This window comes from Heteronotia binoei, chromosome 13 (genome assembly GCF_032191835.1).
Source record: "Heteronotia binoei isolate CCM8104 ecotype False Entrance Well chromosome 13, APGP_CSIRO_Hbin_v1, whole genome shotgun sequence".
NCBI lineage: Eukaryota > Metazoa > Chordata > Lepidosauria > Squamata > Gekkonidae > Heteronotia > Heteronotia binoei.
In genome coordinates, this window is record NC_083235.1 from 146344 (window position 1) to 167960 (window position 21617).

Genomic DNA, 21617 nt, shown 5'->3' on the forward strand with positions numbered 1-21617 from the left:
AAGAAATGCCCCGTTTTTATGACCTCGCACACGTCCCGGTATGAAGCTCCGGCACTGAGAAGAGAGGTGACAGCTGAGCATGGGGGGGGGGGCCCTCCCGTCAGATCCTTTCCATGGCTGAGGCAGAGGCACCTGGGCTGTGGCTCCCTCACAACCACCCTTCCAGCCACTGCCAAGAGGGGCGCGTCTCTGGTCACTTTCAGGATCTTTTCTGTACCTGAGTTGGGGAAGGCAGTGCTGGAAGGAGCCCACAGGCAGATCCTATCCTGGAGGCTGGCTCCTGATGCCCTCCTGCCTGCTGAGATCAGGACTTGTCCTGGGGCCAACACCAAGCAGCACCGAGGGCTCTAAGGCAGGCAGCAGCAGGCACAAAGGGGGAAGGCCCAGCCTCCCTCCCCTCGCCTGCCTTGAGCAGTTCAAATCTGCAGAGACAAAAGGCCTCTGGCCAGAGGGGGACTCCCAAAGGAAGGGTTGGGGAGGGGCAGGGCATCTGCAGGAAGAAGGCTTCATTCTACACTCCTGCATTCCTCTGCCAGTCAACAACACACAGCAGGAAGAAATATGACCCACCCCCAAACACACACACACACAACTACTGGGAAACACCTTAGCTCCACTGGCTTGGGAATGAATGGAGTGTGCATGGAAGAACAAAAAACGATGCCACACCCCCGGCCTCCCCCCCAGATCTGATTCACCTGCCTCCAGTTTTAAGAGGCTTGGGCCACAGCCACTGGGCCTTTCTTTCTTTCTTTGTTCGTGATGCCACTTCCCTGCCATGCTGCAAACAGCCAACTCCCTGCTCGGAGGACTTCCCCGCCCAGGGGATCTCCCTCCCTCCCTCCAGGAATCCAAGAAGTCAGAGAAGAGGCCTGGGGAACTCCAGGCTGGGTGGCTCACCAACGCCCCAAGGGAGCTGTGCTGGTGTGCAAGAGGTGCGGGAAGCACATCTGCCTCATATGTGGGGAAAGGCTTGTGCAATGATGGGCAGTTCCTCCCAGAGGAGAGTTATACAAGATCCCTGCAAGGCCAGCCAGGGTCAGCCACAGTGCAGGGACTCCACTCCACAGGAAGGAGGTAAGTGATCACTTGCTTAAAGGAGCGGGGGTGGGGGCTTGCCCATCCTCCTGAAAACCCGACGCAGACACAGGGCTCCAGTGTCATTTCCCCCTAGCATCAGTTTATCATGAGGGCCAGAGTCCAGTGTGCATCTCTTTGAAGACCACGGGGTGCGGGGGGGGGGGGGGTTATGCTTTCTGTGCCCATTTTCTGTACAGCCTGAGAGAGAGCAGGCCTCCAGCTAATGGCTGAGATCTGCCCTGTTTGCCTGCCAACTGGCCTCCTCTTCCTGCCTTGGCGTGGTGGGCATGAAATGACCAGGCTCCTCCTGACAAGGGTGGCATCCCGGACGGCCCCCCCAGATGGGAACAGGAACTCAGAGCAGCAGGAGGCCTCTCTCTCTTCTCAGCAGGAGTGCAACTGGGGGGTGGGGGGCATACTTTATTTGGCAGGGGATCAGCAAACACACAAAGCCACAGGGATCTATGGGGCAGCCCTCCTCAGAAATATGCCCTGTCCCCCTCTGCACTGCCAGTTTTTTAAATGAAGTACATCTCCCTCCTTTCCTGTTGCAGAGATACAAGGGAAAGTCCACAAGGCATTTTTGCCCAGATTTCAGAGGAAGGAAGGGGGGTGGGGTGGGGGGGAGCTGGAAGAAGGCAGGAGCCAGGTCAGTCCATCCAAATTTTTTCTCAGGTGCTCAGCCCCATAACCTTTTCTTCATGGGCTCTTTGCTTCTTTCTTGTTAGTTTATCTTTAACATCCACTCTGACCTGTGCCAGAAAACTGCAGAGAGATTTATCCTGCCTGGGGGAATTAGCCTCATGAAGGAGGGGGGGCTGTTAGCTGAACCCTGCTTGGCATCTGTTGCTCATCATGAATTGCTCTGTCTTGGCTATCTTGAAAGAATGCCTCTGGGCAGGTGCAGAGTGCCTTCTCCTCACCAAGGAACCACCATCGTGTCAGACTCCCGTGGGGCCAGTCACCTGTCCCAAAGATCTGGGCTGCGTGCAAATTGGGATCATAAAGCTCAGGCACCTTTAAACTCCAGGCCTTCTCACGACTGAAAGAGCAGCACTTGATTTCAGAAGGCCAAAGAACAGAGGGGCCAGAATGTCCTGGCATCTAGAATGTCTTCTTCACCATGTTTCAGTCCAGAAAAACCTGGTTTTTGGAAGGGTCTACACATAAATATGGGTCAAGAAGAACCTCCTCTCTGAGCCCTGAGACTTCAAAGAGCTGTGTACGTGCCGAATGCCTTTTCCGCACTACACAATAACTGCTCACCTCATATTTGGAAATAATTTCTAGGCTGGAGGGAGTGATTTGCAGGCAAGCTAGGAATCTCCCGCAAAACACGGCAGAATTGTTTTCTTCCCTACCCCGGAGCCTTCTCTCAGCACCATCTAACTCACGGCCCCACTGACCGAACACCCTCTGGAGCAGCAGCTCCTATTGAGATAATAACAGGGGAAGACTAATGAAACCAGCCTTTTACAGCCTATAAGCAAATAACTTTCCTTGCAGGCAAATAATTCTCATGGGGTTTGAAGGTGTCCCTGCTTGAGGGAACTGCTACACAAGTGCACAGTGGATGAAAGACAATAGCCCAGCAGTACCGGCTCAACTGCATTTCACATCCAGCTCCCTGGTAAGCTCCTTATTTTAAAAAAAGAAGTCTGTTCCATAGCCCATCTCCTCCAAGTCCCACAGTGGTAACTACACACGTTTACAGACACCAGTGGTGGCACAATGGCTTGTGTGGTGCTATCCAGCGCCTGCCATGTACCTGCTGTGCAGAGGGCTGCTATTAAAATGGCTGTTCCAGGTGACATCCCTAATGGCTTCACCAGACTCTACTAATCATGGGGGTTTGGGAGGCCGGCACTGTCCCCACCCCCTCCCTGTATTCACGCCTCCTCCCTCTGCAGGGGTCTAGCTGCAGGCCAGCCTGCGGGGGGGGGGGGACCACTAGAGACCCCCACAGAGGGGGGCAGCTGGGTCACCTTTGTGCCCAAGGCTAGTTGGTCACACGCAGCAGCCACCACTGCTGACTACACCACCACAAACAGCTGAATCCTGCAGTCCCTGTCCAGCAGGCTGGGGGAAGGAAGCCAGGGAGGGCAGGACTTTCCAGGGGCACCCCCCCCCCACACACACACATGCCTGCCCCAAGGATTCCTGTCGGAAGCCCCCAGCAGGACTGCCTCCCCTTGGCCTTTGGACCCCCACGGAAGGAAACGCCAGTGGGCAAACAAACAAGCATGCCCAGAGCTTAGCTGGGGGGCGGGGGAGGAGAAAGTCCACAGAAGGGAGGCTGGTGATAGCAAAGTGACATCTGACAGCAGCCACAGAAGCGACCGGCTCAAGAGAAGAGGTACTCTTCTTCTTCCTTGAAGCAGGGTGTGCTCTGTGAGTTTGGGAGTGGCAAAACTGGAACAAAAGAGAGGCTCAGAACTTCAAAAGGCAAATTTCTAGGCCTTTTGGCAAAATATGCAGTGGACTGTCCCCCTCCCCCAAAGCTATCAGGGGAAGCAACGGGCTCAAATTTGCTGCAAGACCAAATCAAATTAGGAGTGCTTCATGAGCCCCTTTTCACCCACAGGGAGAGCAACGTGTTTCAAGGGAGCTCCGTCCGCACAATGTCCTGTGCAACAAGTCATGCTCCATGCGGAGAACGCTCCGCTTGTTGCAATCAGGGCAGCTCTGCATCTCCCCCCCCCCACTTTGGCCCTTTAAATGTTTGTTATTTCCCAGCTGGGGCAGGGGGGTTTTGGGTCACTTCTGCAAATACCCAAATACTCATTGGACAGTTGCAGCAGAAGGGATTTCATAGTTAGGTGGCTGGCAACTTTCAGCTTTCCCAGGATACAGGTTGAACCACTATGGAAAGGAAGGAAGGAAGGAAGGTCTTATACATCACAGGTCATTGATGCTTGGGGGCCACAGTGGGAGGGCTTCTAGTGTCCTGGCCCCACTGGTGGACCTCCTAATGGCACCTGGTTTTTTGGCCCCTGTGTGACACAGAGTGTCGGACTGGATGAGCCATTGGCCTGATGCAACATGGCTTCTCTTATGTCTGGGGCAGTGATGCTCTGCATTCTTGGTGCTTGAGGGGAGGGCACAGTGGAAGGGCTTCTAGTGTCCTGGCCCCACTGATGGATCTCCTGATGGCCCTTGGGTTTTGGCCACTGTGTGACACCATCGAGTCTTTGACTGGATGGGCCATTGGCCTGATGCAACGTGGCTTCTCTTCTGTTCTTATACGATGACTCTGTGAGTTCCTGCAAAGCCTTTGCCCCAGGGACAGGATAAAAGTGGCTGCATTGTAAGCCTAAATGCCCTCAAAATGAGGTTGGGGAATTAGTTAGGTGGGCACCTGGCTCACTCGGAATCTTTTACCAATGTATACAAGAATACACGTCCAGAAAAGTAATGCTTAGATATTTGGGACTCTAATTTAGTGAAATCAATTATAATTTATTGGAAAAATATATAGACTTCCATACAAGATAAAAATACACATACAATCATACACACACACAGTCCTAAGAAATATAGATAGATCGATAGGGGAACATAAAGGGTAGACACACAGGGTAATATTACCTATTGTAGTCTTCAAGGAAGGCTCCAATGGTGACAAAAGAGGACGGGGGAAATGGACCCAAAACTGTGGCCAGAATTGGGGATGGATCTAGACAGCGGAATTGGGATACTGCTAGAAGCACACATGAGTGGAGTTGGGTCAGAGGTTATAAGGACTCCCTTAGACCCTCAGGGGCTGGGAGGTCGGAGAAAGGGGAGGCGCTGCAATGACCAGGAGGGCTGGACTATTGCAGAGCCAATAGCAAGTCCCTTGGTGGCACCCAATTGGGTACCTGTCTTGACCAATGAACTTGCCTGGATCCTGGGTACCTGAAAGAATTTCCAGATTGAAACAGGCCGTGGGGCAGGCTCCAAAGTGACAGAATAGAAGTGATTACTGGGTGGGGAACACTTAAGATTAGATGGACTTATCTGAAAAGGTGACAATAGAGAATCAAATATTGACCTAGGTATCACCCGGTTTAGACAAAAGACTTGGCTCATGCAGGAGATGGTCTTCCTCTTTCTTAGTCTTCTTCCTGGCACCGGTCTTTTTCCTGGGTTTCGTTAGACAAAGGCTTGAGTGGTCTGGCAGGATCCATGCCTGGATAAGCTTGATTGCCTTATGCAAAAGCTGAAGCAGCTGTTGGATATGGAGTCAGGAAAGCAAGATGGATTCTGGTGGTGTTAGCCCTTGGTTCATGGAAACAGGCTGGAAACTGTTTGCTTGTACAGTTCATGGTGGCATGGCTTCCTTTACTGCAGCAGCCAAGACTGGGCACACAGGGAGTAGCTGGAGCACAACAGTAGTTCTGGCTAACACCCTTCAGAGATGTAGAATGCAGCTGCAAAGCTGAGGCTTATAGTATCCACATAAGCCTTAGAAACTGTGGGCAAAATCCACTTCTTAGAGCAGATGTGTGAGAGTCAAACTCCAGGCACCCTGGCAACCATACTGGTGATCACGATGTCCATATGTATGAAAAGTAGGGGGCTTTCTTTACAGCATGGCCGGATGCCTAGTGGAAGGCTCCCGGGCACAGCCAGGGATGCTGGGATGAGGCTGCCCCCCCCTTTGTCTCCCAAGGCCCATGGAAGCCCAACCCCCGTGTCGCTGTTTTTTCTCTTGTGCAGCTGCCAGCCGCCTCTCCACTGCGTGACGTGACAACCGCTGCCACCACCACCAACTGCTTTTCACCCCAGGACAAGATGTTCCCGCTGGTGTGGCTGGGATTTGTGCCAGTGCTTCTCTGTGCCGCTTTGGAGGCAGAACCCAATGCAGGTAAAATGCAGGCGACCCTCTCCCAAGCCCGGCAGCAAGATGGTTTGGGTGGATCCTCAGGAGAAGTGACCTTGGAGACAGAGTTACAACAGAGGCCCAGAGGCCGCTGTGAAGTGTGTTTGAGATCCGAGGCCTCATGCTGTGGTCAAGCAGCAGAATCCAGCTTCAGCACTATCTGAAACACTTCTCAGTCATCCACTGCAGGGTTTTGCAGGCAGGTTGGGTACCTTGTGAGGTCTCAGGAGAGCTGTGCTTGCCTGCTTCTCATTCTCTCTCGTGACTGACCTGACGGCCTGGCTCTGAGAAGGAGGGGCCCTGGACAGACAGCCTGTGAGCCGCTGCTGCTGCTGCTCCCCACAGGGAGATGTTCAGAGCTTCAGCCCACCGGAGGGGGTGGGGGGAGGTGTGGCATTCTGCAGAGGTGCTTTAGGACCTGCTTGCTTTTCATTCTTCCCAACTACTTCTCAGCCTGCAGCTGGGGAGGATGAATGCTAACGTTGCTAAAGGTTAACACAGTTGGTGACCTCCTTTCCTGCCATTCACATCAGTGGTGCGGTAGGAGTTTGAATCCAGGTGGCTTAATTTGCTTGTGGATTTCCATTCCTCTGGCTCATAAACAGACTGAGGGGGAGGGGCTTAATGCTTGTGTTTTGTGATTTCAGAATGCCCACTGCTTCAAAAACTGAAAACATAACAATGCTTTTTGAAGAAAGCTTTCCTCGGTTTCCTGACGTTTTTAGGATTTTTGTCAGCTGAAATTTTACAGACCGACTGGCAACCAGCATCCAAAAACTTGGTGCAGCAGCAGCAGCAGCAGCGCTTTCTTCCTGGGAAAAAGGGGTGCTGGAACTCAAAGAGAAACACAGGGATGTCCCTAAGAGCTTTTAAGCATTATCCTGGAACTTTGTTTCCACAAAGAGGTTCTGGAGTTCCATTCCCCCAGGGGAAAAAAGCCCTGCACAGCAATAGTCACTTCCAAGGACTCGCTAGTCCCTTTTTCTTTTTAAAGGAGTGAACAGACACTAGAGCAGAGAGGTGCCGTTCTTGAGGCATTTATGATGTTTCAAATAAATTAAAGTTCCACAAGAGCGCAATATAGAATCTCCGCCTCCCCCTCCGCTCCCCCCCACCATAGCTGTTGTCAGCCTCTGCGTTATCAGACCTCATGAGATTGCAGCGGGGATCATTCCAAAGGAGGCCTCTGCCGAATGCCCCAAAGGTCAGGCTTGTGGGCGGACAGGACAGCAACCTCCTCAACAGCCGGTGCCCTGTGCCCCCTGTGGGTGAATGCAGTCATTTGCCACCTCTGACTCTGCTCTTCCCACCCTTCTTTTCAGACAGATACCCATTGCGGATGGACTCTGTGACTGGGATCCTGGAAGAGCTGGAATCCCATCTGGAGGGGGCCCCAGACCGGCCTGTGCTGGAGCTCTCCCGAGAACTGGGTTGCCTGAGTGAGTTTTGCCAATTCTCTCCTGTGCTGGAGACTTCTGTGAGCTTAAATCTGCCGTACCTGAGCGAGAAGCAAAGATCTTTCCTCAGACGCTTCCAGAACCACAGAACTGATGGCACCTGGGTGGAACACGGGGCAGTGCTAACTCCTGATGGGACCACAGTGGCACTGAGCCCCCTACTTGATGGGGTGGTTGGAGGGCTCCTCGAGAGGGGGCGAGAGGGGGCAGTGCCTGCCTCTCCTGGACCCCAGGATCCCTCCAACAGCACTGGCCAAGAGCCCTGCCCCCCTCTGGACCCCCTCCTGGCCCCACTCGCCAAGAGCCTGGCTGTGGCCACCTCCCTCTTCCACGCTGGGCAGAGTGAAGCGCTGCTGGGCCCCAATGGCTGCTGGGACGACATCCGGGCCCCTCAGACATTCACTTTGTTGGGCTCTCCATCGCCCATGCCGGACGCTTTCATCAATGGGGCAATGGATGGGGTGATCCTGGGCACGTACTTGGCAGAGAATGCCAGCTCGCCATTCCGCATCAGCCGCCTGCTCCGTGAATATTATGCTGGAGGGGGCCTGGCAGGGGAGAGCCACACCCGAAGCAACTTCCGGCGGAAAACCTTTGCTGGCCTGGTGACCCAGGAGAAGCTCAGAGCCCAGGTGGAGAGTGCTCTCTGCCTGCTCCAGCACCTGCATGGCAGCCACCCCCTCCTCGGGAACAAGACAGCACCTCCCCTCGCCATCCAGGCAGTAGAAGAGTTCACAGCCTTCTATGTAGGTAGGTGGCCGGCTAGGATAGAGTGGGTTCAGCGCATGAAGGAGATGCTCTCTTTATTCAGCACAGCATAGTAACGCCTGACCTCTAAGACTGGAGAACGGGGCCAACTGCATGCAGTTCCCGGTTCCCATGCTAGGATGCCACTGGACCATTCCAACCAGCCGGGGGCCCGTGATTGGAGCAGGGCAGCAGGGGTTTGGATCCTCCTGCCCCTTGGTCCCCAGTCCCCAAGCTCAGTCCGTCAGGCTCCAAGGAGCCAGGCAGGAACGCAGGTAATAGTATCATTAGTCCACATACACAACACCAGTCTTATCACAATGGGCCAGCTTGTGGGGGGGGGGGCGGAATTGCTGGGCTGCTGCGTTGCTGGGAATCCATTTGGGATTTTTTTGGGGGGGGGTCATGTATTTTTTGCAAAGGTGGGCTGCCCTCATCAGCAAAGGATTCCCCCCACGGGCAACTGCAGTCCACCATCACTGGAGCGGAGGCTGCCTGTCCCCACTGGGCTCTCTGTAGGGTGGCCAAGGCCAATTCAAGAAATATCTGGGGACTTTGGGGGTGGAGCCAGGAGACTTTGGGGGCAGAGCCAGGAGCAAGGCTGCGACAAGCACAATTGAACTCCAAAGGCCATCACATTTAAAGGGACCGCACACCTTTTAAATGCCTTCCCTTTTTTAAAAAGTGTCCCTTTAATTTGGAATAATGAAGGACAGGGGCACCTCCTTTAGGGGGCTCATAGAATTGGACCCCCGGTCCAATCTTTTTGAAACTTGGAGCATACTTTGGGGAGAGGCACCGGATGCTATGCTGAAGATTTGCGTTACTGCAAAAAACAGCCCCCCCACAGCCCCAGATACCTGCAGACCAATTCTCCATTATATCCTGTGGGAATTGGTCTCCATAGGGAATAGTGGAGTGCCCAGCAAACATTTCTCTCCCCCTCCCCCGCTTTCTGATGACCCTGAAGCGGGGGAGGGCCTCCAAACTGGGGGAATCCCCTGCCCCCACCTGGGGATTGGCAACCCTAGCTCTCTGGCTAGGACAAAATGAACAAAAGAGGGACAATGGAGTATAAAGAGTGAAATGAAAGGGCTAGGAAAAGACGACACAAGGCAAAGATCCCCACGGCTGTTCTGCTCCACTGGAGAGCATCTCAGGGTGGATTCTGACAACACGGAGAGCTGGCCCCTCTGAATCCCGGCAGCCACATCGCTCTCATGCAGAGTAACCCTGTGAGCTGGCCCTGCAAGCAGCCCGGGGGGGGGGGTGCCCCACTGGGCCTGCAGTATTATTCACTGCCACGCTTGTGTGTCTTCCTCCCCCCGCTTGCAGAGTGCCCTGCTATCATCCCACGGTGCATGTGGGGGGCCCAGCCCTACAAAGGAACGCCGACTCCCCTCCAGCTGCCCTTGGGTTTCGTCTACATCCACCACACCCACAGCCCTGGGAAGCCGTGCCAAACCTTCCCGGAGTGCGCTGCTGACATGCGCTCCATGCAGCGCTTCCATCAGGTTGTCCGCGGCTGGGATGACATCGGCTACAGGTGAGTGAGTGGAGCCCCAGTGCAGGAAGCTAGGGAAGTGTGCCCCAAAGCGAGGGGGGAGGGGGCTGGGGCAGAGCTGCAGGCCAAGCAGAGAGCCAGCATGAATGCGCTAGCCGTGGCTCCAGGCTCACTGCAGAGACTGCCACTGAAGAGAAGGTGGTCTGATGCTTGACAGCCGCCAATGAGGCTGTTCTGCCCTGCTGACGCCCCTCCCCCCCAGCCTCCTGTTCCCTCCCTTGCACCAGTTGCTCCTGGGTTAGGCAAGAGCTCTGGACAGACCAATGTCTGGCCCCCAGGCCTTATGTTTGACACTCATGCGATAGTTGGCTGCCTGACAACCACAGTGGCCATCCAGGGACATGTGGAAGGAGCCAGTCCTTCCAGTCTGTGGGTCCCACCCTGGCTGTGAAGGGCTTTAAAAGTCCTAACCAGCCCCTTGAATTGAGCTCCGAAGCATATGGCAACCAACGTAGCTGTTTCAGCCGGTCTCCATATGGACATATGAAGCTGCCTTATACTGAATCAGACCCTTGGTCCATCAAAGTCAGTATTGTCTACTCAGACTGGCAGCGGCTCTCCAGGGTCTCAAGCTGAAGTTTTTCACACCTATTTGCCTGGACCCTTTTTTGGAGATGTCGGGGATTGCACCTGGGACCTTCTGCTTACCAAGCAGATGCTCTACCACTGAGCCACCGTCCCTCCAACTGCAAACCTCTGCGTTCTGCCCACAAGGAATAGACTGAAGCCAATCCAAAGAACCCCCTTTAATCCCTAGTCCCAGGTCCAAACTTCACAACAAGGTGTCACAGCCCAAAGCTATCGAATAATCTAGTACAAGCAATGATATTTCTTCTTCTTCTTCTTCTTTGAGCAATTTGCACTTTTGGGGAGGGGGTCTTGGTTAAATTACAAAGCCATATCTTTGTGCCTACACGGAGAGACTGCCAAACTTATCCCCTCCTATCTGTCCTCCTTGGGGCCACCCGGTGCTGCACCCGCCACTGGGATGTGTGTCTGTGTGTCATTCACCAGTTGTGCCCGGGCTCCCCTGATGCTCGTCTTGTGTTCCCACACAGCTTTGTGGTTGGAGGCGACGGGTACATCTACCAAGGCCGAGGTTGGCAGTGGGTAGGAGCTCACACCCTGGGGCACAACAGCAAAGGCTTCGGCGTCAGTTTCATCGGGGACTACATGAAGGCCCTACCAGACCCCTTTGCCCTGGAGCTGGTGAAGGACAACTTCATGCGGTGTGCCGTGAGGGGCTCCCGCCTGAAGGCCAACTACACGGTCTACGGGCATCGCCAGGTGGTGCTGCCAACCCTCTGCCCCGGAGACAGGCTCTTCCAAGAGATAAAGACCTGGAGAGGCTTCAGGGAGAGGTGCTTCATGAACCAAGGCATTCCTCACTGCATTTAAACTACAGCGTGGAGCGCCTGACATGGCCAGAGTCCTCATGAACCCACTGTCTATAAAACTGCTGCCTTGCCCTAAAACCCGGGGCAGCCCCTCAGACACGACATGAACAAGGGCCTGGATTCAGATTTGGAAAAGTCATGCAACTGTGTTTTTGGATTTGCAAATATGAGAGAAGGAGGAGCACAGGTCCTTGTGGGACAATGTCTGGGGTGGCCACGATTGTAACTCCACAACACAAAGAGTGTTTGGGGTCAGGCAGCATTTTGTCTCCAGGCCAGTTTGGCCAGGAGTCCTGGAGGGGTTTGCCATCTTCTGGGCATGGAGCCTGCAGGGCTCACTGTGGGGAGGAGGCACTTGTGAATTTCATGCTTTGTGTAGGTAGTGGACTAGATGATCCTGGAGGTCCTTTCTAACTCTATGATTCCAGCATTACAAAACAATGACGTGAATGGGGTTTTTGTAATGAAAGCTGGAAAAAAACAGACCAATTTCTCACTCACCTTACGCCACTCTCACATTCATCTTCTCAGAGCAGCTTCCTTCCGACTTCCCACTAGTTGCCCTGGGGCTGCAGCAAGGAGCAGTGTTTTTGTGCAGCAAACAGAAACCGCTAAAAACCAGTTTCCATTTGCTGCGTGAAAATGATGATCCTTGCTGCAGCCCTGGGGCAGATCGTGGGAAATCAGAAGGGAGCGGTGCTGAGAAGACGAACGTAAGATCAGCATAAGGTGAGTGAGGAATCGGTCAGAGTGTTGCACTAAATCACTGATTTTATTTTAAAATCCTCCTGTTTGTGTGTGTGTTGTGGGGAAATGCTGGTCATGAGGACAAAGAAGTGTGTGGGGAGAAGTGCCATGTGGGTGCTCCAGTCCCAGTGCAAAGGCCTCTGCATGACCCTCGCCAGGCCTGATGTGGGACTAGGGGGCCTTCCAAGAAGCCTTAGATGGCTAGCTGGCTTTCCTCTAAAAAGGTAAGGTAGTCCCCTGTGCAAGCAACAGTCGTTTCCAATTCTTCCAGATCATTAAGCTCCCATATCAGATTCATTGTGAGGATAAGTACACCAGTAACTATAAGAGAATCTTCATTGTGTCCTTTAGGAAAACATAACTGTCTTGACATAGACCAACTGAAGAATATAAGAGAAGCCATGTTAAATCAGGCTAAGAAGATCAGGCTATGCTTGCAGCCGCCACCACTTCCTGTGGCAGTGAATTCCACATGTTAATCACCCTTTGGGTGAAGAAGTACTTCCTTTTATCCGTTTTAACCTGTCTGCTCAGCGATTTCATCGAATGCCCACGAGTTCTCCATCCCATGCATTATCTTGTAAACCTCTATCATGTCACCCCGCAGTTGACGTTTCTCCAAGCTAAAGAGCCCCAAGCGTTTCAACCTTTCTTCATAGGGAAAGTGCTCCAGCCCTTTAATCATTCTAGTTGCCCTTTTCTGGACTTTCTCCAATGCTATAATATCCTTTTTGAGGTGCGGCGACCAGAACTGCACACAGTACTCCAAATGAGACCGCACCATCGATTTATACAGGGGCATAATGTCACTGAGTCACACGGGGGTGCCCCATTCGATGCCCCACAGAAGGCCAGCACCCTAGGCAATTGCCTAGTGGCAGAACTGGCCCCAGCCCCTCCCTCCCTGCGAGACCTGCTCTGGTCTCCTCCTCCTCACCCCCCCCCGCAGGTGGCACCAACTCACTCGGCAGTGGATGTGGAGGCAATGGTGTGTGTGTGTGGGGGGGGGCAAGTGGCCCCACAAAGAAGTGTCTGGAAGCCTGGTCCAGGGGAACACGCCCAATGCTGGCCTCAGGTAGAAGTCAGTGGCAGCACAGTATCAAATATGCATCCAAAAACAACTGCGCCAAAAGTACCAAATGCTTGATGCAGAATTTGAAAATTACAGTATTTTATGAAGGTGCACAAGCATCCAAAAATTCATACATGAATAAAAATAAACAGTCCTATACAAAAAGTCCTATACAAAATGTTGATTTCACTGGGTGACTCCGAAGAAATTCACAAATCTTCATTGGGTAATTTATTCCAAACTTGGAAGTAAATTACCTGATGTTCATGTATGAATTCATGTAGGAATTTTTGGATGCTTGTGCACTTTCATAAAATACTGTAATTGTTAAATTTTGCATCAAGTGCTTGGTATGTTTGGCGCAGTTGTTTTTGGATACATGCACCCTTCTGGCCTCAGCCTGCTCCCGCCCCCCCACTGAAATCTGTTTTTTAAAAAATCTACCCTGGTTTTCTCCCCCCCTCCCAAAGTGGTTTTCAGCCTTTCCCTCTCTTGCTTTTTATTCTCACCCCCCCAGCAGCAGCAACCCTGGCAAGAGGAAGGGGGGAGGCCTCTTGGTGAGGAGGGAGAAGGCATGAGTGGCAGTGCCCCCCCCCTGCAGGCAAGTGACCCACTGGTGGGGGGGAGGAGGAGGCACTCCCCCCACCATGGGCTGAGCCTCCCCCCCCCGCCCCGTCTGTGACGGGACTGGCCCTACCAGCAAGGGGAGGCAACCCATGGGGGGAGGGGCTCCTTCCACCCACACAAGCGAGGCTGTTGCTGGGCCTGGGGCACCATCTGGAGCTCACCCACTGATACACTGTCCAGTTTAACACATGCCGTCATGTGCCAGCAGTGCCCGCCTACTGGTGCGGAACTCCCAGGCAATCATATTGGTCTCATGTGAGAATCAACACAAATCTGACCCAGGAGATTTCAACATGCAGAAATCAGGGTGGATGTGTCGATCCATTCAGCCCTCACCAGCAGCCTCTGCCCGGAGCTCCGAGTTCCTCCTGGTCTTTCAGCACTGGCCCTTTTAGGGACTGCCTGCCAGTCCTCCAAGATGATGTGCCTTTATTGATTTGTTTTATTTAAACTAAGCAGTGCCTCGATAGAGATCCACCCAATTTGGCCCAAATGGCCGCTTGGACTTGAGGCCACTGGAGAGGAGGCCAGGTACAAGATGAATGCCCCCCCCCGTCCCAACTAAAGGCCTGGCGGAAGAGTTCCATCTTACGGGCCCCGCGGAACTGCCATAGAGCCCTGATCTCTAACGGAACCTCATTGCGCCAGCTGGGGGCCAAGGCCAAAAGGGCCCTTTGTGTCCAGACTCTCTCCTTTGCAACAACTTCCCCCCACCTTCCGACTGGCAGATCAGGGCTCCGGGATCTCCATTCCTACGTGGGTCTGAGGTTGGGAGTTCTGATCCTCGTGGCCTTAGACCTCCTGAGATGGAGCTCTCCTTGGACTCTGATCCACCTCTGATGAAGATGTCCAGGACTCTCACTTCTAGAGCATGACTCAAGCAGATGGTTGCCCAGCCTATGTGAGGGTGGCTGGAGTCTCCCAGGGTCCCACCTTACGACCTCTGCTTTAGTCACCTTGATTTCTGTCTTCATCCCAACGTCAAGAGCGTAACCAGGTGAGTGACAGAACACTCCCACCTTTGGGCAGCCCTCAGTGTCTCTACTACTTCTGCCCATATTGCTTCTTTGGGGGAGTTAATTCCTTCAGTCTTATCTAACTTGTTTGATTACATGCCCCTTGGTGGTATATAACATAATACCCCCCAAAAAATTTTTTCCCCCAGTCCTGCCTCTAGAGCTTCCACCCAGAGGTGGCCATTTCCCATTAATTCCGCCCCCCTCCCACCAGCTGCTTTGCCACCTTTTTGAGAGGAAGTGCCAGCAATGGGGTTTCCTTCTGGCTCTTTCAGGGAAGTCCAGCTCTTTCCTGCACAAACTGTTTCCTGTACCATTTTCTCTCCCAGGCTTTGTGACCCCTAATTTCTTCCTGTCTAGATGGAACCAGCAGCAATTCTGAGAAGAGGTCCCGGCCATTAACTTGCTGCCCAAGAACCCAAATTTTCCCTGCAGAGGCCACACAACTGCATTTCTCAGTATGGTCAGTGCCAACAGGCACTGTGACCTCCGACTCCTCCTCAGCACTGTCCGCCTATGTCGGCAGGGTGTGACATCTGCACCCTTTGCACCAGGTTGACAAGCCACCTCTCCCTCAAGATGCTCCCATACTCCTAATAATCAAATTACCCACTAACAAGTGTCCACCCCCACCCCAGATTGGTGTTCTTGGTATGAGCTTACAGTGGTCTGTCATCCAACAAAGGGGTCGTGTCCTTTCTCCTCAGCTGACAAGAGCCGTCTGCACAGGAGAGAGGGGCTGTCCCAGGAAGTGCCGGAGGGACCCTCCACACACCTCTGTCTCCCTCTCAGCTGCTCCAGGTCAACAACCCTGACCTCCTCCAGGAAGTGAGCCTGCTCCCTGAGAGCCAGGAGCCCCCCCCATGATTTCTGCCCAGTGGGGCAGAGAATGTGAAGCCCTGGGTAGCCCCCCCACCCCCTGCTGGCTTGCCGCTTTCTAACTAGTTTGGCAATTGAAAGATGCTTTCGGGTTGAAATGGGTTGTTTACCTGATGTGGCAGGAAGGATACTGTGGTGCACCACTCCCCCCTCCCCTCCCTGCCGATGTGAAGCCTGCGTGTCGTTTGCCTTTGCCAGGAAACTCAAGACTGGAGTGGTTGGCTCCCCACTGGCTGAACCCCCAGACTCAACTGCCCCAGGGAAGGAGCACGGCCTTTAAGGAGCTCCCCAGGTCAGGGCACCTCATCACCAGGTGGAGCTGGCTGAGGAGACAAACACTCCTGGAAGCATGGAGCCCTTTCCTTTTCACCCAGCCAGGTTTTGGTCATGAAAACCTGATTGCTCTTGTCTTTCCCAAAGAACCTAGATGGGAGGATAGTTTTATTTGTGGGGATCTGGGGCTGCACAACAGCAGCCCTTGAATTGAAACCTTCATGTCTCCTGAGATGGGGAGCAGGAGGCTGGCCATCTCTGAAGGGCTGGATGCCCCCCCCCCACTGTATCTTCCAGCTGCAGCACTGAAATAGCAGCCTTACTAAACCTCCTACCCCAGTCATAGGCCAATCTCCCCCCCACAATTAAGAAACACCCACGGGACCACCTCAGATGTGGCCAGCCCCAGGGGCAGTGAAAGTCTCCTGCAGGCCAAGATAGAGATGAGATGAGGCTGATGGGCTAATTGGCAGCTCACCGCTGCTCCTGACTGCCTCCTCCCCGCCCCCCAAGCCCATCAGGTGCATGCCCAGGGGGCTTTTCCTGAAAGGCAGGGAAGCTGAGGCAGACATGCTTCCCTTCCAGCACCAATATGGAGTTATTTGCCTTGGATGCCTGGAGAACTTTGTGTGGCAGCTCCAAGGGTTACTACACAAGGTGTTTTGGCTGTGGCCTTGGGGCAGCTGGGCCCTGTTATTTGGACACTGGCGGTCACTCACAGGATGGTGGCTTCTGTCTGTCATGGAGACTCTGAGCAGCCAGTTACAAGGGGGGGAGGGGTGCAAGACGCAGATGGCCGCCTTGAGCCTACAGGTGCCCTTGGAGTGACTGGCGTCAGGGTCCTGGAAGATGGCACAGAATAAGAGGTTAGAGCCTCCCTCCTCTAGATCTGAAGGAAGAAGAAGAAGATGATGATATTGGATTTATATCCCGCCCTATACTCTGAATCTCAGAGTCTCAGAGCAGCTCACCATCTCCGTTCCCTTCCTCCCCCACAACAGACCCCCTGGGAGGTGGGTGGGGCTGAGAGAGCTCTGACAGACAGTCAAGGACAGCTCTGTGAGAGCTCTGGCTGACCGAAGACCATTCCAGCAGCAGCAAGTGGAGGAGTGGGGAATCAAACCGGGTTCTGTGCACTTAGCCACCCCCCCAAGCAGGCAGGCTGTTGGGCGTCTCCTTCCGGATCCAGCAGCAGCGGCTGGTGCTGGGTGCTGCTGGCGGCTTTGCCACCCACTCTGCAGGGAGCAGCTTGACTCAGGGTGAGGCGAGATTACCATCTTGCTGCAGATCACATGTGAAAGTAGCAAAGCACCGGGTGAGCAGGAAAGGAAACCAGTCAGACAGAGAGGTGGTGAAGGCAGACAGGAAGGACCCTCCGGCAGCAGGAAGCCAAGGAGGGTGCTGAGTGGAGCGGCCTGGGCCACAGCCTTGAGCAGCTGCTTGCTTGGGTGCCCCTGCAAGGGAGACGAAGGTATGCGCCGAAGGGTCTTGGCTGCAGGGACTCCAGCAGAGCTGAGAGGGTTGTGGGGAAGGACAGAACTGCAAGGGGGGCTTGTGGGAAGGGGGAGCAGAAGGGAAGAGGGGCCTTTGCCGTGTCCGCTCCCACCCTAGCCTCAGGGGAGCCCCAGAAAGAAGCCACCCGCTGCTCCTCATTCACTGCGTTGTCCATCCTGGGAGGAGAAGTTTCCAATCCCCGCTTTGCCATGGAGGCCCCTGTGTGCCTGCTGGCCAGCCTCACCTCCCTGTGGGATGGGCGGGGAGGGACCATAGGCTTGGTGGGAGACAAAGTGTGCTAAGTTAACCCACCACAAAGACCTCTGGTGGGAGATCCAGAGGGGGAGATTTTCTCTTGCAGAAACTGTCCAGACCCAAACATGTGGGTTTGTGGAATTATCACCGGTAGACTTGCAGTTTCCCAAGAGATCTGCCTGGAGGAAGAAGTTCTCTTTCTGCCCCAGCTGGTTCCTTATTGGCTCACTTGCTTCATTTCTAGCTCCGCCCCCCCTTGCTGGCCGCTTGGGAATGGTTGGGCTTCTGGCTGGGGGGCTTTCGTGGGCAGCTGCAAGGGCAGCCGTCTGTCTTCTTCAGGGGGGGAAATCGATCATTTATTTATTTATTTTTATTGGATGTATATACCGCTCTCCCCGCCGAAGCAGGCTCAGGGCGGCTCACAACAGTAAAAGCATTTACAGATTAAACATTAACTAATTAAAATCTTACAATAAAACAATTAAAACGTTTTAAAAACAGTTTGGTGCTAGTAATAATAACACATTCCAGTAATTTCAGTCTTCTTGAGTACCCTCCTATGTGGCTAGCCATTAAAAGCAAGTGGAAATAAAGGTGTCTTGCGCTATAGAGAAGGCTCTCTCCCGAGTGGTCTTCAATCTTGCCTCCCTCGGCCCGGGGAGTGACGCTAAATTCTGCGTCCCTGATCTAAGTACCCTCTGGCGAACACGTGGGGAGAGACGGTCCCCAAGGTAGACAGGTCCTCGGCTGTATAGGGCTTTCAAGGTAATAACCAGCACCTTGTAGCGAATCCGGTGCACTATTGGAAGCCAGAGCAGTTCCTGCATTACAGTAGTCCAATCTCGAGGTGACCACAGTGTGGATCACAGTTGCCAGGTCACCACGATCAAGGAAAGGGACCAACTGCCTTGCCCGCCTAAGGTGGAAAAAGGCGGATTTGGCAGTGGCTACTATCTGGGTCTCCATTGTCAATGAAGGTTCCAGTAGCACCCCCAAGCTTCTGACCTTGGGCACCACTACAAGTGGGGGGATTCCCAGGCCGCTGAAGCTCAGGCAAAGGACCTCTTTCTTTGTCGGATTTAGCTTCACTCGACTCAGCTTAAGCCACCCTGCCACGGCCTTCAGTGCCAAGTCCAGATTTTCTGGGGTACAGGCAGACCGGCTGTCCATCAGTAGATAGAGCTGGGTGTCATCAGCATACTGATGGCAACCCAACCCATACCTCCTGGCAATCTGGGCATGGGGGCGCATATAGATGTTAAACAGCATCGGGGAGAGCTGTAAGATTGATGCTGTAAGATTGTTAGGAAGGAAGCACTGCTGTTAAACTCAGATGCATGCAGAAGGGAGGGAGGGAAGGAGGAAGGAAGAAAGGGAGGGGGGAGGAAATGAGGGAGAAAGGAAGGAAAGGAAGTAGGGCGGGAGGGAGGAGGAAGGAAGGAAGGAGGAAGGAAGGAGCAAAGAAGGAAGGAGAGAGTAAGAAGGAAGGAAGGAGGGAGGGGGAGGGAGGGAAGAAGGAAAGAAGGGGGGGAGGTATTTGTGAGTTTCTTGCATTGTGCAGAGGGCTGGACTAGATGACCCTGGAGGTCCCTTCCAGCTCTATGATTCTGTGATTCTATGACTGACTGAATAGCTTCGCTTTACTAAGAATCTTGGCTGTTAGATTCAAATGCTGCTACTATTCAGATGTTATTGTATTTTGTAATTGACTTATTGCTTGATGAATAGTTGTCACATACTTATAAATCTGCCCCAATGAGATAGGCAAAATATAAATGAAAATGAATAGCTGTGCTGTTTCATCCTGCTTTCTACCCAGTCTCCATTACAGGCCAGGGCTTGCCCAACACAGAGCCCCCCTCACGAAATCCTAAAACGTTTCACTTAGTCGACTGGAAGCAGCAAGTGTTCTGCGCCTCTTCCCCCCCCCCCTTTCTGCTTGAGGGACCCGCTTGCCTACCTTGAGGGGGTGCAGGGTGGCCACCTGATGGGAAGCACTCACCGCTGTGGCAGGAAATGCAGCGGTGCCCCCCCCCTTGTGGCAGAGGCGGCCTGCTTCCCTTCTCACTGCCTAGTGGCAGAGGACAAGGACTGCGGATCGGACCAGGGCTGGTTGCTCAGGCGGCAAGGCCCACAATCCCCTCTGCTACACATCCAATGCAAGCTTGTCCTTCAGTCACTTGCAATGCCCGATGCCATCAGGGCTGGCAAGAGGGAGGCAAGAGTGCTAGGGGAAGTTTCCCCCACTTCTGCTCTCGTGGGCACAGGAGGAGGAACCTCGCTGGGAGCAAAGGGTGGCCTCCGCAATGCACCTGGCCCCGCGCAGCAGCCACCGTCAGCCCCAGCACTGCCCTCTGCAGCCAGGGTCCTCCTCTCCTCGCACAGAGTGGGGCAGGAGGCAGTGATGGCTTCCCCCCTCCAGCCACTCCCCCCTCCTCCGTCTTGCTGGACAAAGAGCATCTTCTCCCCCGTCCCTTCAGGGGCCTCCTTGGAGTGGGGCTACCTTCAGAGCCAGTTTGGTGTAGTGGTTAAGTGTGTGGACTCTTATCTGGGAGAACTGGGTTTGATTCCCCACTCCTCCACTTTCACCTGCTGGAATGGCCTTGGGTCAGCCATAGCTCTGGCAGAGGTTGTCCTTGAAAGGGCAGCTGCTGCAAGAGCTCTCTCCAGCCCCACCCAACTCACAGGGTGTCTGTTGTGGGGGAGGAAGGGAAAGGAGATTGTGAGCCGCTCTGAGACTCTTCGGAGTGGAGGGTGGGATATAAATCCAATATCATCATCATCATCTTCTTCTTCTTCTTCTTCTTCTTCTTCTTCTTCTTCTTCTTCTTCTTCTTCTTCTTCTTCTTCTTCTTCTTCTTCTTCTTCTTCTTCTTCTTCTTCTTGCTGCTGCCACAGGAGCACCAGGGATCCACCCTTGTAGGCTCAGGAAATGCAGGAAGGGCCAGAGGCAAGGAGCTGAAGGTGGTGGTGGTGATGGTGGTGGTGATGGGGATCATTTTTGTGGTGTTTAAGAGTGTCACACGACTGCTTTCAGCCCTGACCTGGACATCATGACCATTAGAGCTTCCTGACCGTTAGAGCGGTTCCTCAGTGGAACAGGCTTCCTCCTGGGGAGGTGGTGGGCTCTCCTTCCCTGGAGGTTTTTAAAGAGAGGCTCAATGGCCATCTGACAGCAATGAAGATCCCGTGAATTTAGGGGGAGGTGTTTGTGAGTTTAGAGCGGTTCCTCAGTGGAACAGGCTTCCTCCTTGGGAGGTGGTGGGCTCTCCTTCCTTGGAGGTTTTTAAACAGAGGCTAGATGGCTATCTGACACCAATGAGGATCCTGTGAATTTAGGGGGAGGTGTTTGTGAGTTTCCTGCATTGTGCAGGGGGTTGGACTAGATGACCCTGGTCATCCGTTCCAACTCTAGGATTCTAGGATTCCTGACCATTTGAGCGGTTCCTCAGTGGAACAGGCTTCCTTCTCAGGAGATGGTGGCTGGGCTCTCCTTCCCTGGGGGTTTGAAGCAGAGGCTAGATGGCCATCTGACAGCAATAAAGATCCTGTGAATTTTTGGGAGGGGTTTGTGAGTTTCCTGCATTGATTGATTGGGCCAATATGTGTTCTGGTCAAGAGAAAGAGATTGAGTTTCTTGATCCTCTCAATGACTGTGCTATGGAGCAGATGGTCTCAGAACCTACCAGTAATGCCCAAGACTTGGTGAGAGATGTAAAAGTGATTGCGCCGCTTGGGAGCAGTGACCATAATGTTATTGATTTCACCGTTTGTATAAATAAGGAGTTGCCCAAAAAGACCGCCACAACCACATTTAACTTTAAAAGGGGTAAATTCACTGAGATGAGGAGGCATGTGAGGAGGAAACTGAAAGGAAAGGTAAATACGGTCAAAACCCTTGGGGAAACTTGGAGACTATTTAAAACTATAATCCTAGAAGCTCAGATAAAATACATACCACAAGTTAGAAAAGGCACAAGCAGGCATAAGAAAAGGCCTGCATGGTTAACAAACAAATTAATGGAAGCTGTAAAAAGTAAGAAGGACTCCTTTAAGCGGTGGAAAACCAGTCCAAGTGAGATTAATAAAAGGGAACACAGGCTGTGGCAAATCAAATGCAAGATTGTGATCAGGCAGGCAAAAAG

General features: G+C 53.3%; 1 protein-coding gene across 1 annotated transcript; it reads left to right on the forward strand.

Annotated features, from left to right (window-relative positions):
* Positions 1-3364: 3364 nt before the first annotated feature.
* PGLYRP2 (peptidoglycan recognition protein 2) lies at positions 3365-11892 on the forward strand. The gene is made up of 5 exons (XM_060252592.1): positions 3365-3436; positions 5782-5929; positions 7267-8151; positions 9484-9694; positions 10771-11892. The coding sequence occupies exons 2-5, from the start codon at positions 5857-5859 to the stop codon at positions 11108-11110; spliced, it is 1509 nt and encodes a 502-aa protein (XP_060108575.1). The 5' UTR covers positions 3365-3436; positions 5782-5856; the 3' UTR covers positions 11111-11892.
* Positions 11893-21617: the final 9725 nt, after the last annotated feature.